Source organism: Glossina fuscipes, unplaced genomic scaffold (genome assembly GCF_014805625.2).
Source record: "Glossina fuscipes isolate IAEA_lab_2018 unplaced genomic scaffold, Yale_Gfus_2 61497, whole genome shotgun sequence".
Classification (NCBI taxonomy): domain Eukaryota; kingdom Metazoa; phylum Arthropoda; class Insecta; order Diptera; family Glossinidae; genus Glossina; species Glossina fuscipes.
The window spans coordinates 1-13,250 of NW_024003709.1; the positions used below are offsets into that span (position 1 = coordinate 1).

At 35.0% G+C, this 13,250-nt stretch overlaps 1 protein-coding gene across 1 annotated transcript; it reads left to right on the forward strand.

Annotated features, from left to right (window-relative positions):
* The first annotated feature begins 2,229 nt into the window (after positions 1-2,229).
* On the forward strand, positions 2,230-4,020 carry LOC119643641 (endoribonuclease Dcr-1-like). The gene is made up of 2 exons (XM_038043020.1): positions 2,230-2,397; positions 2,449-4,020. Exons 1-2 carry the CDS (start codon positions 2,232-2,234, stop codon positions 3,198-3,200), a joined length of 918 nt encoding a protein of 305 aa, XP_037898948.1. The 5' UTR covers positions 2,230-2,231; the 3' UTR covers positions 3,201-4,020.
* Positions 4,021-13,250: the final 9,230 nt, after the last annotated feature.

A 13,250-nucleotide genomic window follows, 5' to 3' on the forward strand; every position in this document is an offset into this window, starting at 1 on the left:
CCACATTTTATTGTATCAATCAATTCGAGATCAGAAAGGGATTCTGATGCTTTTAAGCTTGTCTTTCCGTCTGCCTGTCTGTATCGCTTTCTAATTCTGAATCGAACTAAGCTTGTCTATCCGTCTGTCTACCTGGATCACTATCTAAATCTGAATCGCTCTAAGCTTGTCTGTCCGTTTGCTCAGTTTGTATTCTTCTGTTCAACCTATTGATCCCAATTTTTGAGATATTTTGATGATGGATCCCGATACACCGTAATGTTTTGACTCAAGCAAGAATGCCGTAGAAAATGGCTCGAATTGAAGTACTTTCTAAACCACTTCCCATATAAAGCCTTACTTAGAAAAGTTATTAAGTGAATAAATGTACTAAGCGAAGGTGTGTAGGGTATTCAATGGCGGTATAGTGCTTTTATTTGCTTCTTACAAGTTTGAAAACAAAAATTGATTTAATTTTGCGACCTAAGTAGTACTAGTAGTATAACAATATCCGGTTTCGAAAGTTAACATTTTCGAAATTTACCTAACGCAATTTTATGGCCTTGATCTGATCTCTCGACGAATGCCGATTTTTAATTTGTTAATTGTTTTCGAGTATTTCGCATGTATTTTCCTTTTCAAACAAGGTCTAAACTCGGCGAAAATAATGCAAAAATATCGAATCGCATGATTTTCGTTGCCCTCTTGTGCCTAGATTTTTTGCAATCACTCAATTGCCGAATTTGAATGACAATAAGTTCATTGTTTCACGACTTCCGCGGCATGATAAGATTTCTCCGCCGCTGAAGCTGACAAATTTCTTATGTAAACTGCCGTCCATTCAGCTAAGAATAAGCTTCGCTATCAGTAGAGACGATTTCCGCAGAAAAACAAAAGCGTTTTTTACGAAAATCCATTTTCACAAACACACGAATGGCATAGCTTTGACACTACATCGGATCGACATTGCTACCGTAAATTGATAGATCAAAGAAAAGATTTATGTCATGTTCTCGCATGAAATTCATTAGAACAAAAGTGACTCATTTTGACCATCAGCCTTTCTATTATCTTTTTGGTAATAAATCAGTAATGATGTCATTACTAGAGATGTTCTGAGATTTGTTGAATACGAAGTGGTTTCAAAAAGTTTCAAAGAACTCTTTCGAAATTATATGTGGAGAGAGAGAGAGAGAGAGAGGAGAGAAAGAGAGAGAGAGGAGAGAAAGATAGAGAGTGAGAGAGAGAGAGAGAGAGAGACAAATGGGACGTAAAAAGGTCCGCATTTCGGGGTGGATGCATTAAAATGTCTCGGCAAAGATCTCAAAATTTTTGTGCATTTAGCATATACGTTACCATATTCTGGATGCTTTACCTCAAACGGGTCTAGGCTGTTTGAAGTACCTTATTATACCCGACCCTTTATTATCATATAGAAGTCATTTTCCACGACCATTTCTCAATTTCTTTGAAAATGGTTCTGTGCCGTCTCCCGTCTGGTAGTAACCCCTAGATGCAAATTCGGACCATTTAATTTTTCACTGTCAAGGAGCTGTCAATAAGCTTGCTGTAATATGCTCGCTGTAATTAATGCCATAGCCATGTCGCAGAAAGGGAAGTACCGGACTTTTCCAATTTTTTGAAGAGTTTTATCGACTTTATCTATCCATAGTTGACAAGAGTGCGGGGCGCATTTTGAGAGGAAACGAGTGCAGCATCTACATGTAGCACAAGGCTTGTCGAAGCGATTTTGTGAAATATACTGAATTTTTTCAAAATTTAAATATTTTTAACTAATTTTTTTTCTCCGATCATTGAGAACATGTGCCCGGCACGCGTAACACGTCCACGATCAGAAAGAATGGAAGGAAAGAACAAGAGGTGGGGAGTGAATGCAGCCTAATGTTTGCTTACCTAATCGATAAGTGTTATGCCTTTATCGCCTGACCACTTACTATAGCTACGATCAAATTCATAAATTCATCTCCCCTTGTACGTCTCCTGAATAGTTTTATACAATTTTTATAGGCGTGGCATTCGATTTTATCCTATTTTCAAAAAAAAAAAGAATATTCTCTTTCCATATATATTCACAGAAATGGTTTGGTTGAAATGTAATATATAATCTTTTTTATATAAATGTATCAAAAATATAAATTCATCTCTCCATAATAGTAGGTTCCACAGATTTTTGTATGTGGAATAAATGACTGGTTATTTAATTGATTTGTATATTTCAACAGAGTGATTATATGCCCAACTGGAAAGGTGCGAAAATTTCAGCAGCTTTTAAAGCATGCGTTAAACTGTATGAAGAAGGTGAACTGTATAACTTTCTCCTACCCGTTAGTAAAACAGAGTGCATAGCGAAGGTATCTGAGGAATTGTTTAAAAATTGGAAAAAGCACAATGACGATGGTAAGTAAATTTCGATCGCCTAAATGAATTTGAGAACATTTACGATTTCAGTTACTCTTCGACTTGTTGGGAAGAGTCATCACCGCTTGTATGAACGTCAATGCCCTGAAGAATTGCACGGAGCTCTGCCCCAACTTGGGCAGAAATCGTATGCGTACGCAATACAGTTTTTCACCGATTTCGATGTAAATCCATACAACGCTCACGTTGTAAAATATCTTAATAATAAGTCCACTTATGCATTATTGCTTTCGAAAAAGTTGCCATTATTAGCGGAAATGCCATTATTTATGTCACAGGGCAAAATACGCGTTCGCATTTCTAATCAGCCGAGAGAATTTGTAGTGCAAACAAATCAACAGCTCAATACGTTAATAAATTTTCATACAATGATTTTCAAAGATTTGCTTCAACTTTGGAAAGATTTTCTGGTCATTGATCGTCGCAATTTGGAAAATTCATATTTAATAGTGCCTTTGGATTCTTCTCAATCAATTGATTGGCAATTAATAGAAAGCTTCCAAAGCTTAGATCCAGCAAGATCTTATTCTGTGATAGAGCGCAAACAGAATGTATACCGTCCGGAGAATTTCCTTGATAAGGTCGTAACTAAATGGTATAATAAAAATGAAGACGAACAATTTGTTGTTGTTAAGATACGTCAGGACTTGAATCCTTTAAGTGATTTCGACAATAATCAATTCAAAAATTATGTGGAATTTTATCGAGCACGATATAATATCAATGTGGTAGATTGCAGCCAGTTTCTGCTAGAGGTAAACGCTAGCGTACTTGAGATTTGAACCCTCGAACACTATGACTTACGATTTGGGAATCGCGGTTCTTACCTTCTAGGCTACTCAATTTAAATTCCTTGTAAGTCCGCATTTCTCCGCAATTCTTATATACACCTTGCACTTTATCCAATGCGCAGTTTTAATTACTACTTGTATGATGCAATAGAAGCCCTTGCGTACCCGTTTGAATTACTTCCCTAATAAATTTAAAAAATTTAAAACAAAAACTCGAATGCTCTATGCAGGCTGTACCGCTCTAAGCCTGCGAGGTCTAAATAAATATCACAATGGATTTCTTATATTAGCTGCTTATGGACTGTCGTCTTCCAACTACGATTGTCACGAAAGTCATGCGATTTTGTAATCGTCTACCAGTAAAGTCAAAAGGAAGCGAAAAAACTCGGCGGAGTAAATAAATGATACGCATGCGTGATTGCCGGCAATTTTGGAGCAAACGACTTTCAGTTCTCTGGTGTCTTTCAAAAGTGCGGCTTACATAAAATTCGACCTAAAGATATCCTTAACTTTCAAGGCTCCCGGGCAGGTCCATGATTAACCCAAAGCTACTTGTTTCACCTCAAATCGCCCCAACATATGTACATATGTAAATGTCTTATTTAGTAATAGTTTGGCCTTTATTTAGACGGCTGCAAGGTAACAACGGCGTTGCTATCGTCTAACTTCCGCTTCAAAAGATGTCATTAATGAAATATTTACAAATAAAATAAAAAGTATGGCGTATGCGTTGTCTGTTGGCTGCTTGTAAACATATTTCGTATTATTAACTGATGAACGGAACATATTAACATAACTTAGCTTGGGTGTGTTTTGGGTTGAAGACCATAAAAAGCGCAGACAACCTTGAACTTTACAGTTTTAATTACGTATTATAATCATTATATAATAAAGTGGTTTTTCTTATCTTTTGTCTTGGGCGTGTATATATTTTGTATCATCATAGGAGTATAAGAGTAAATATGAATCGAATAAAGTTTTATCAACTCATTCATAAATTTACTTTAATTACATGAAAGTAAATCAAATGAATTAAAAATCATTGAAATGATTAAAGTGTTCTTATAAATAAACAAACACACTCTCGCAGATACTCGCTTATGGCATGCCTGTATGTATGCATGCAGTTAATTAAGAGCAAACAACAACAACAACAACAATAATAATAACTTGAATACCTTAACACGTTCTATAACGTATGGGGGTGTAAGGTGTTGAAGTATAAAAAAAAATAAAAATAAAAAAAAAAAACTGCATTAATTAGCCAATGAGAGCAGCAAGAGAAAGAATGAGAGATAGTACGAAGAAAAAAGAAAGGAAAAAAAAAAATAAATAAACTGGATTTTCTCTTCACCCCATAAAGGCACATGTTAATGTTAGTTTAATTTTAAAAGCTAAGTTCGTGCATGTGTGCATATGAACGCATTTGTTCTTATATCCCAAAAATAAACAACATTCGACACAATAAAGTTTTTCGTTTTATTTTTTCTTCTTTCCTTTCTTCAAGTTTTATCATTCATTCCGCTTCGTATGAAAAGACTGCAAAAGCTGGCTGGCTGGCTGGCTGACTGACTGACTGACGTCGAGTTTTATTTGTTGTCTGGTCTTTTATATATATGTGCTTATTATAAACGAATGTGTGTTGTCTGTTTTTTTTTTTTTTTGTTTTTTTTCCGCTTTTGCATACAAACTTAAATAGCAAACAAAAAAAAAATGATCTCATCATTCTGCAGCCAAACAGACAAATAATTATATGAAAAAAAAAAAGCAAAAACAAAAAAAACGACTCAAGCAACGAATTGAATGAAAATGACGAGCATGAATAGAATTTATTTTGTGTGTGGCAGAAAATTGAAAACGCGAAGATGATCGACAAAAAAGCAAAAATTAAGCAAAAAAATAAATAAATAAATAAATAAATAAATCACAAAAATAAACACATACCGCTCGGTGCTTTTTTACATGTACATGCAATGTCCGTAGGGGCAGAGACAATAACATTAATGTCAATAATAAAAATTTTTTGAGAAAAATAAACAAAATATTTTTTTTGTTGTTGTTTACTTAAACTCAAATAACACGATTTCATTAGAAGTTCAGTCTCGATAACCCAAATATCGCTTGCGATACGTTTCTAACATTTCTTTTCGTCTTTTTTTTTCCCCGTTTTCGTGACTCGACTACAATTTACACATATATATATATATATACATATATATGTGTATATATGTATGTATATATGTATGTATATATGTATGTACATATGTATGTATGTGGTATATGACTCTAATCGAATACATTAAGATTTTAATATTTAATAACTGAAAGATCCGATTTCATTCGCTTCTTCTGAGGTTAATGAGGTTTGCTTGAATTTTATTTATTTATTTTTTTTTATTGCCATCAAGAGGATTTCTTTGCTCATTTCATTATGAGAATAATCATTATCATCATCATCATCTTTTGTTTCTTATGTATGAAGTTGTTGTTTCGATGTTTTTTTTTTTTGGTATTTGGCATAGATTCTAAGTTTAGTTTAAGTCAAATGTCGACTCTTGGTTGTTTGTTTGTTTCTGTCAGCTGTAGAACGAATATATAGAAAATTGAATGACGCTTTTCTGCAGTACAAACCTACGTTAGGCACTTGCCGATGGAAGCGTTATTTATATTGGTTATTGGGAAGGTTGTAAGCTCTTCGGCCGGAAACTTGATTATCGCTTTTTCTTGTCTCGCCGGACACCATAAGACTTTCTGTTGCATCATTAAATCTAAATCTATTTGCGGTCGCTTTCAGATCTTGATGTCTTGAATTAACATAAGGGCGTCTCGACACGGACAAGAATCATGTTCGTCGTCATATATTTTCAGGATGAAAATGGCAATGAATGGCAATCATTTGTATCGCAAACTCGACTTTAACTTTGCGATGCGTGCAAATACGCTTAACATCTTATTTCAGCTATAAGCTTGAAAGCTTGTATGATGAATGCAATTAAAGGCATAAGAATCAATTTATCAACACCCTTGGATGGGGTAGAATGCTTTTGCATTTCATCGAAAGATTCGATATCTTGGATTTCGACAAACTGCATGACAAACTGAATAATTGCAAAATTGATTGTCAACAAGGCGTAGTCAGCATTTAGCTGACGTAAGAGTCGATTTATTGAAAATGAAGTTCGATTAGATGATGCGATTTATAATTTGATTATCTTTAAGCTTTAAGCTGATGGTCTTAAAACTTAAAGCCGCCTTAGATCGTCTCTTAGTTTTATACAACAAATTATAGGTTAATAAACTTTAAATATCTGCTTTTTGTTGCTGCTATGTTTTCAAATTCGTTTCAATGAAATCTGAAGGTGTATGTGCATATATATATATATATATATATGCGTGTATGCGTGCATAACTTGTTTAAAGCTTAGAGCAGCAAACGCTTTAGAAGAATGTACAGAGTGATATAAACAGTCATTTACGGTGAAAAAATGTAGGCGCAAATTAATTTGGTGTAAATTTTAGTCTACACACAATCATACAAACACTGGCTTAGATATGATTTGTATTCATTGGTATGCATTGAGAGAATTAGAGAATTTTTATCTTAATCTGTGGGCGCCATCAACTAGATACTGCTTTGGCTGCCTGCGCAATCAAGACAGACTTTCGAAATGGCCAAACATTATTGGAAAGAATTTCGGTTTGAAAAGAATTTTTTACCCCTTAAGCGCATAAATCGTTTCCATATATGGAAAAATCCTTTAAATTTTTATTAAGAGCCAAGCGAACTCTAGCTTCAAATGTTCTTCTTTTTCCTTTGGGATAAATAATAATAATAATAGATTTCCATTAACATTATAGAGGGATTAGAGAGAGGTATCATTTTTCTTTTTTACGAAATTCATGCGAATGAAACTTGGACCTTCTTCTAGTCCTACAAGTTGACATGTTTTAGAAGACAATAAAACGACCTAAGAAAAATTTCGTCGACTTGATATAAAGCCTACATATCCATCAAAATAGCGTAGAGCCACAAGACTTTTTTCAAGTTCTTCCATTTTCCCATCATAGTGGATTGTTCTACTTACGTTCGGATACGTTCTTCTTAACTTTCCTGTCGAAATTCCTTTCCCACTAATCTACTGAATTGCAGAGTGGTGTTCAAGGTATCGAGTCTTTGTTGCTTTTTTTCAATTTCTCTTCGACAAACAGCCAAGCAACGGGCAAATCATAGCCAAGTTGAAGTTTATTCTACGAAAACGAATTAATAGTGTCGTTGGAAAGCTTGAATTTCTTATCCTAAATTCTGGAGAGAAGAGTCGACAGGGGAAAGCTTGGTTTGCGGTTAATTTGTTTATTGTTTATGGGCTGCGTGCTCTTATCCCGCTTAAGCTTCGAATAGTTTATACTTCTTTGGAATACATAAGATTATCTATGCCAGTGTTACAAAGGAAATGAAGGAGTTATCATATGCTCTTGCCACTGTGGTGGGCATAAAAAGAAAAAGAAGAAAATATCCGAAATTATGATCTCAATCTGCCAACAAATAGCCGGCAACTGGAGTTTGTCTTGTCTTGTCTTGCTTTGTCTTGCCTTGGCTTGCTTTGCTTTGCTTTACTTGGCTTTGCTTTGCTTTGCTTTGCTTTGGCTTGCATCGTAAATAACAACAGTTATCTGTCATTGTTTTAATGTGTTACAGTAAAAAGCTATCTGCTTGAGTGGTAGATAAATTCCTTATGTGATTTATGTGTTTGCTTTAATAGGTTGCTTTTTTTTCGCGATAAAATTTGTAAAACATGTGAAAGAAGTCGCGTTCACTTTACAAACGAATCTCTACCCGAGTCTCCAATAGTTCGCAACTTCAATTCATTTTTCTATGACGGGTAGGATATCATTAAAGTACAAATGAGCAAATTGTTCCTTTTCTTTGTTTTTTTTTAATTACGCAGCTTAGTTGTATGCAGATCTGAGAGAATATACTTTGACATCATTTAGCTGTGTGGGTTGTACAATCGGAAGTCACTATGCAAACGCGAATTGAAAGAATTCACCCTTCAATTGAAGCATGAGATATAGATTAGGTCGAGTCACAAGTAACTTCCAACGCAGCTAAGCAGAATCTTTTGTGTGCATTTACCCATAGAAAAGTTTTTGTTTTCACTATCTAGGCGAGGGAGGATTCAGTTAGTCTTTTTTTTTTTTTGTTATTTTGTGTGATGCATGTCAACAGTTTCACTGAAATGGTGAGTCAAAAAGTTCATATTCGTGTAGTGTAATGCTTTGGAAATTTAAGTAAAGCAACAGTGCTAAGGCGACAGCTGAGAAAGTATGCAGCCTATGCGGTGAAGGACTGATAACTGATCGGGCAGTTAGAACTTGCTTTGTAAAATTCCGTTCTGGAGATACGAGCTTAAAAGATGGCACGTCTTTCCGCCTTTGACGACATGCTTGTGAAGGCAATATTGGCGCAAAATCCATGCCAATCAGCAAGAGCAAGAAGACTGAATACCTCACAACCATCTATTGAATTAATATAATTTTTTTCTTATTCAGCGAAAAGAAAATAAATGTTTGATGAAAAAACGAAAGTTGCTTCTGGTCCGACCTAATAGACTTTAGTTTTTCATCCTGTAACATCGTCTCATTGGAGTGTTTTTTGGCCGATTTCGTCAAATCACTTTCATCTGAAATCAAAGGCGTTTTTATTGCATTCACATCATCAAGTGCTTAATTTCGATCATAAACAGAGAAAAAGTAAAAAAAAAAACAATGTTTAGCACTTTTAGAGAAGTAACAAGCACCTCATGCTTCTCGCAGCTTCTGCAATTTCAATTAACTGTGTTTTACATCCCACACGTCCAATCGAGTTACTGATTGTTTTGGATGGATTTGGATTTCAACATGATCTTCTTTTTTTCTTGTTAATATGACTCGTCACTCAGTGCATATTTCTTATACGTGTATGAAAATTCGTGCAGAAATCGGGAACAGAGGACCTTGTGGTGTGGACCTTGTGTAGCCTTGGCGTTATCAAGTTTTCGAAAACGAGTTTGCAATCGTCTCCTTCGAACCCCCATTTCTGGCAGAATATATTTTGTGTCCTTCCAGCCTTATACTTGACGCTGCAAGTGCCACGCTGCGACCATATCAACCTTAAAGGAAATTTTGTTAGACGAAGAGCAGTTCTTTATCGCATTTGGCCAATTCCAGATATATAAGTATTTTTCGAGGTCTTGCGCAACTGTCAAGTGAATTAAGAAGAAAGATTTTATACAATCAACGCATGAACGGACATCATTAAGGTTTGGCTTATCAAATTCACCGATTGTTGAGGGTTGGAGTCCATTAGCCCCGCACAGCATTTTATATATAATAGCGTCTAATTGATACGACTAACATGGCAACAGCTTCAAATCTGGAGCAGACCCTTTTCGTAATGCTTTACACAACAACGCCTTGGCTTCTTGCTTAGCCTAAAACAAATTTAATATAAAAAAGAGCATCACTAACTCGACGACAGACCCGAAATTTGATAAAGGCATTTATTTTTATAGCGATAAGATTCACTTGCACAATGATCGATACTTGTAGAGGAGAAATGCCCTCCCAGAGGAAGAAAGCGTAGAACATTGCTTAGGGGAGAAAAACATTTTATAATAAATGCTTTTGATTATGAGTTATTTAGTGGAATTTGGGGTAAATTTGTCGTTTTTTTCAAGAAATTTCGAACGTGCTCCATGATTCTCCGACCAATACGACTTTATAGTATATTTTTATCATTTTTTTTCTTTACCAGCAACGGCTCATGTTAGATTAGTAAAAACTTGGACGTGATGGATAAATCACAATAAATGCCTGTTAAGCAAGCGTTGTGTTTGAGAAAAACCTACGATGGCTATCATGGACTTTACCATGTATTGGTTTGGTTTTAAGCTTGGCTCCAAATGCCTTCATTTTTATAGCTATATCTTATTAGTGGGACGAAGTTTTTATAGTTAAATCTCCCATGGAATCTTCATCTTCATAGATGACGCTTCACCAACACTTATAAGTGACAATATTAAACATTAGTCCCTTCTTGGTTGATTTGTTATACCAAAGTAAATGTAAATCCAAAAGTAGATACTTAAAACTTCTCTTTGTAGTCCATTAGGGAGTTACATCAAAGGTGTACATGTAATTAACGCAATCTGCCCCTTTTATTATACTGTATGTGGTATTTAGAAAAGTGCTTTGGAAATTTTATTGCATAGTGCGGCGCGGGATAATTGTAAAATACAAGTAAGAACCCAATCTTTTTGCCAACAAATTACAAAGGGATTATAAAGAACTCAACTCGCAAATAGTCCGCATGAGTGGCCCAGTAGATCAGATTTGCGATTATCGAAGGGTTTAAATTTCAAGTGCGGTAGTATTTACGGTCGCAGTTATAGGCAGTGGTAAGTTGATAAAGGCATAACATTTACATATTGGCTAGACACCTACCAGGCTGCGGCCACAACATTCCTAACCCTTTCTCTTTCTTCCTCACTTCTTTCTGACCGTGTTACACCGACCGGCGATCTACCCTGAGGCATTGGCCCGTATTATAAAAAATGAAGAGAAAAGATCGGAACTACTTCGCATAAATGGTTTGGATTTTTGAAAGTTTTTTGCGTTATTGACATTGTTTCAATAGTCGAATGGTAAGCAAACTTACAAACGAAATTAGGTCATTTCTATGAAGTATAAAGAAGCTTGAAAAATATCAAAATATCGAGCGAGCCATTATTCTGACATTGGCTTATAACATAGTACTAAATAAGTCTCTAATCTGAAACATATATGGCAGCACTGTAAAGAAATTCTGGATAGTATCAATTTTCAAACGATACATGTCAAAATTTCATGACCTACTGATAATTAGTTTAGTTGTCACAGTGGGCTTAGTGACATCACTTTCGTTATTTTCTAAACAACTCAAAATGTGGAGTTCGTTTGTGATTAAACAACATCGTCAACAATCGGCACTGACTTAAAAGTGGTGATGCGTGTAATGTGCTACTGATACTGCTGATCGCTCTTGTCACCTAAATTCGAACGTTTGCTCCAAGCAAAAGGACACAAATACCTTTTGGAGATAGCTGGCATCCTAAACATATCAAGAGGCATCTCCCGCCATCATTTCGCATGAACAATTATCCATCGGAAAAGTATGCTTGGGATGTGTACCACATCTACTCACTTTTGGCGAAAAACGAAATAAAAACAAATAGATTTTCTAATGCTGTAGGTGGGAAAGGCCGAATCATGAAATCATCACTAATCTCTACAGTCAAATCGGCAATCAGACGAGGGGGCAGAGATCTGCGAAAGCCGTTCAAAGCGACTGAAAATGCATCTGTTTTTTGGGATGCACCTGATCTATTATAATACTCATGGGCCATCTTGAAAAGGGACGATAATTGGCGTTTGAATGACGAAATTTAAAAAAAAAAAAAAAAAAAAACGGCAACATAGACCGGAGAATTATTGAGCGATGTGTTATTTACAACCAAGCTGGCATTTTTATGTAATTTCGCTCCTATGCTATGTTTTAAAATTGAAGGCAAAAAAGCCCATCAGTATAACAATATCAGTGTAAAACTTCATTTGGCAGAAGAGGAAGAGAAAATTCATTTGTATTTTGAGCAAGAGAAGAGCACTTCTTATGCGATGTGATGTGGCTTTGTCTAACATGCGAACTCTAATGTATCGAACTCTTTCTTCAAAAATTCAATAAATCATTGACATTGAGTTCGTTCACTAGCTAAAGCGTAAAGTATATAAAATTCATTTATACACTACTTTGTACGTAAGTCGTTTATTACCAAAATGCCTTATGGAATTTCAATTAGGCTTAATTAACTTTCACAAGCAATAAAACTACACCTGCATTACTCTTTCTTTTGTTAGCTTTTATGGAAACAAAAAAAAAAAGTCGTTAGTTGCTTTGTTAATATTATTTTTACTGTTACATTTATCTATTTGCAAAATTTTTAATATATTTGCAGGTGAAAACTATTTAAAAAAAATATATTTTCATTTTCATTTAAAATTTTTTTTTTTTAATTCTTTGTGTAACAATTTGACTTTAATTATATTATAAACAAATTTCTATTAATAATTGCTGACATATGTACATATGTGTAAAGGAATATCGCTGCCGCATTGGTAGGTGTCTGTCTGCTACCATAAAGCGCATATTATTTTATATTCTACGCATGGTCATAAGCGTGTATACGTGACAAATCAATTTTAGAAACTGGATTGATTTAGTGCGTTTCCCTGTTTTGCTAAGATAAGGAATCTATTTGCCTATAAGTTTAGCTATTTGTATGAGAGCATTTCAATTATCACCTTTGAAAACTCGCTTTTAAACATTACAAATTACGTATTTGGCATTCACATTAACGTTGCAGTCACTCTCTCCTATACATCAGCTTTTGTACGAAGTATATTAAGTCCGGAGAGACGTACGCTATACCTAGAAAGAATTGAGACATATGCGTCTTAATCAAAATCGATTTAGTATCATTTTTGCCCGTGTGTCCGTCTGTCCTATTGACGTCCGTGTATGCCTTACTCGCTTATTCGCTTAATAAATGCAATCATTCATCGCCGATGGATAAGGATATATTCAGTTTGTCGAAATGTTTTGCAACGACCGATATTCTTGATCAAGATCAAATTTTCTGATCTGATTTAAAGCAAGTCCGGCTATGTAATGTGTTTTGTCATGCTATCTACTTCAGGAGATTGGCAGAAACAAGTTGCAAGCTCACGCACCCAGCTTGGTATCACTAATTGGCTGGATCGGTCGGAGAACAGGCTTACAGTCCCACATAAACGGAGAACAACTCTGTTTTTCAAAAGGAATAAAACAATTCGTTTTTTGCTCATTACTCATAGACTACAGATGATAAATGTACGAAAACTTCAACGCATATTCTATGGGCGATGCTACACTAAAATGGAAAAAGTTGACCGACTTGCGCAAATTTATTATCAAAATTGAATTTTTCT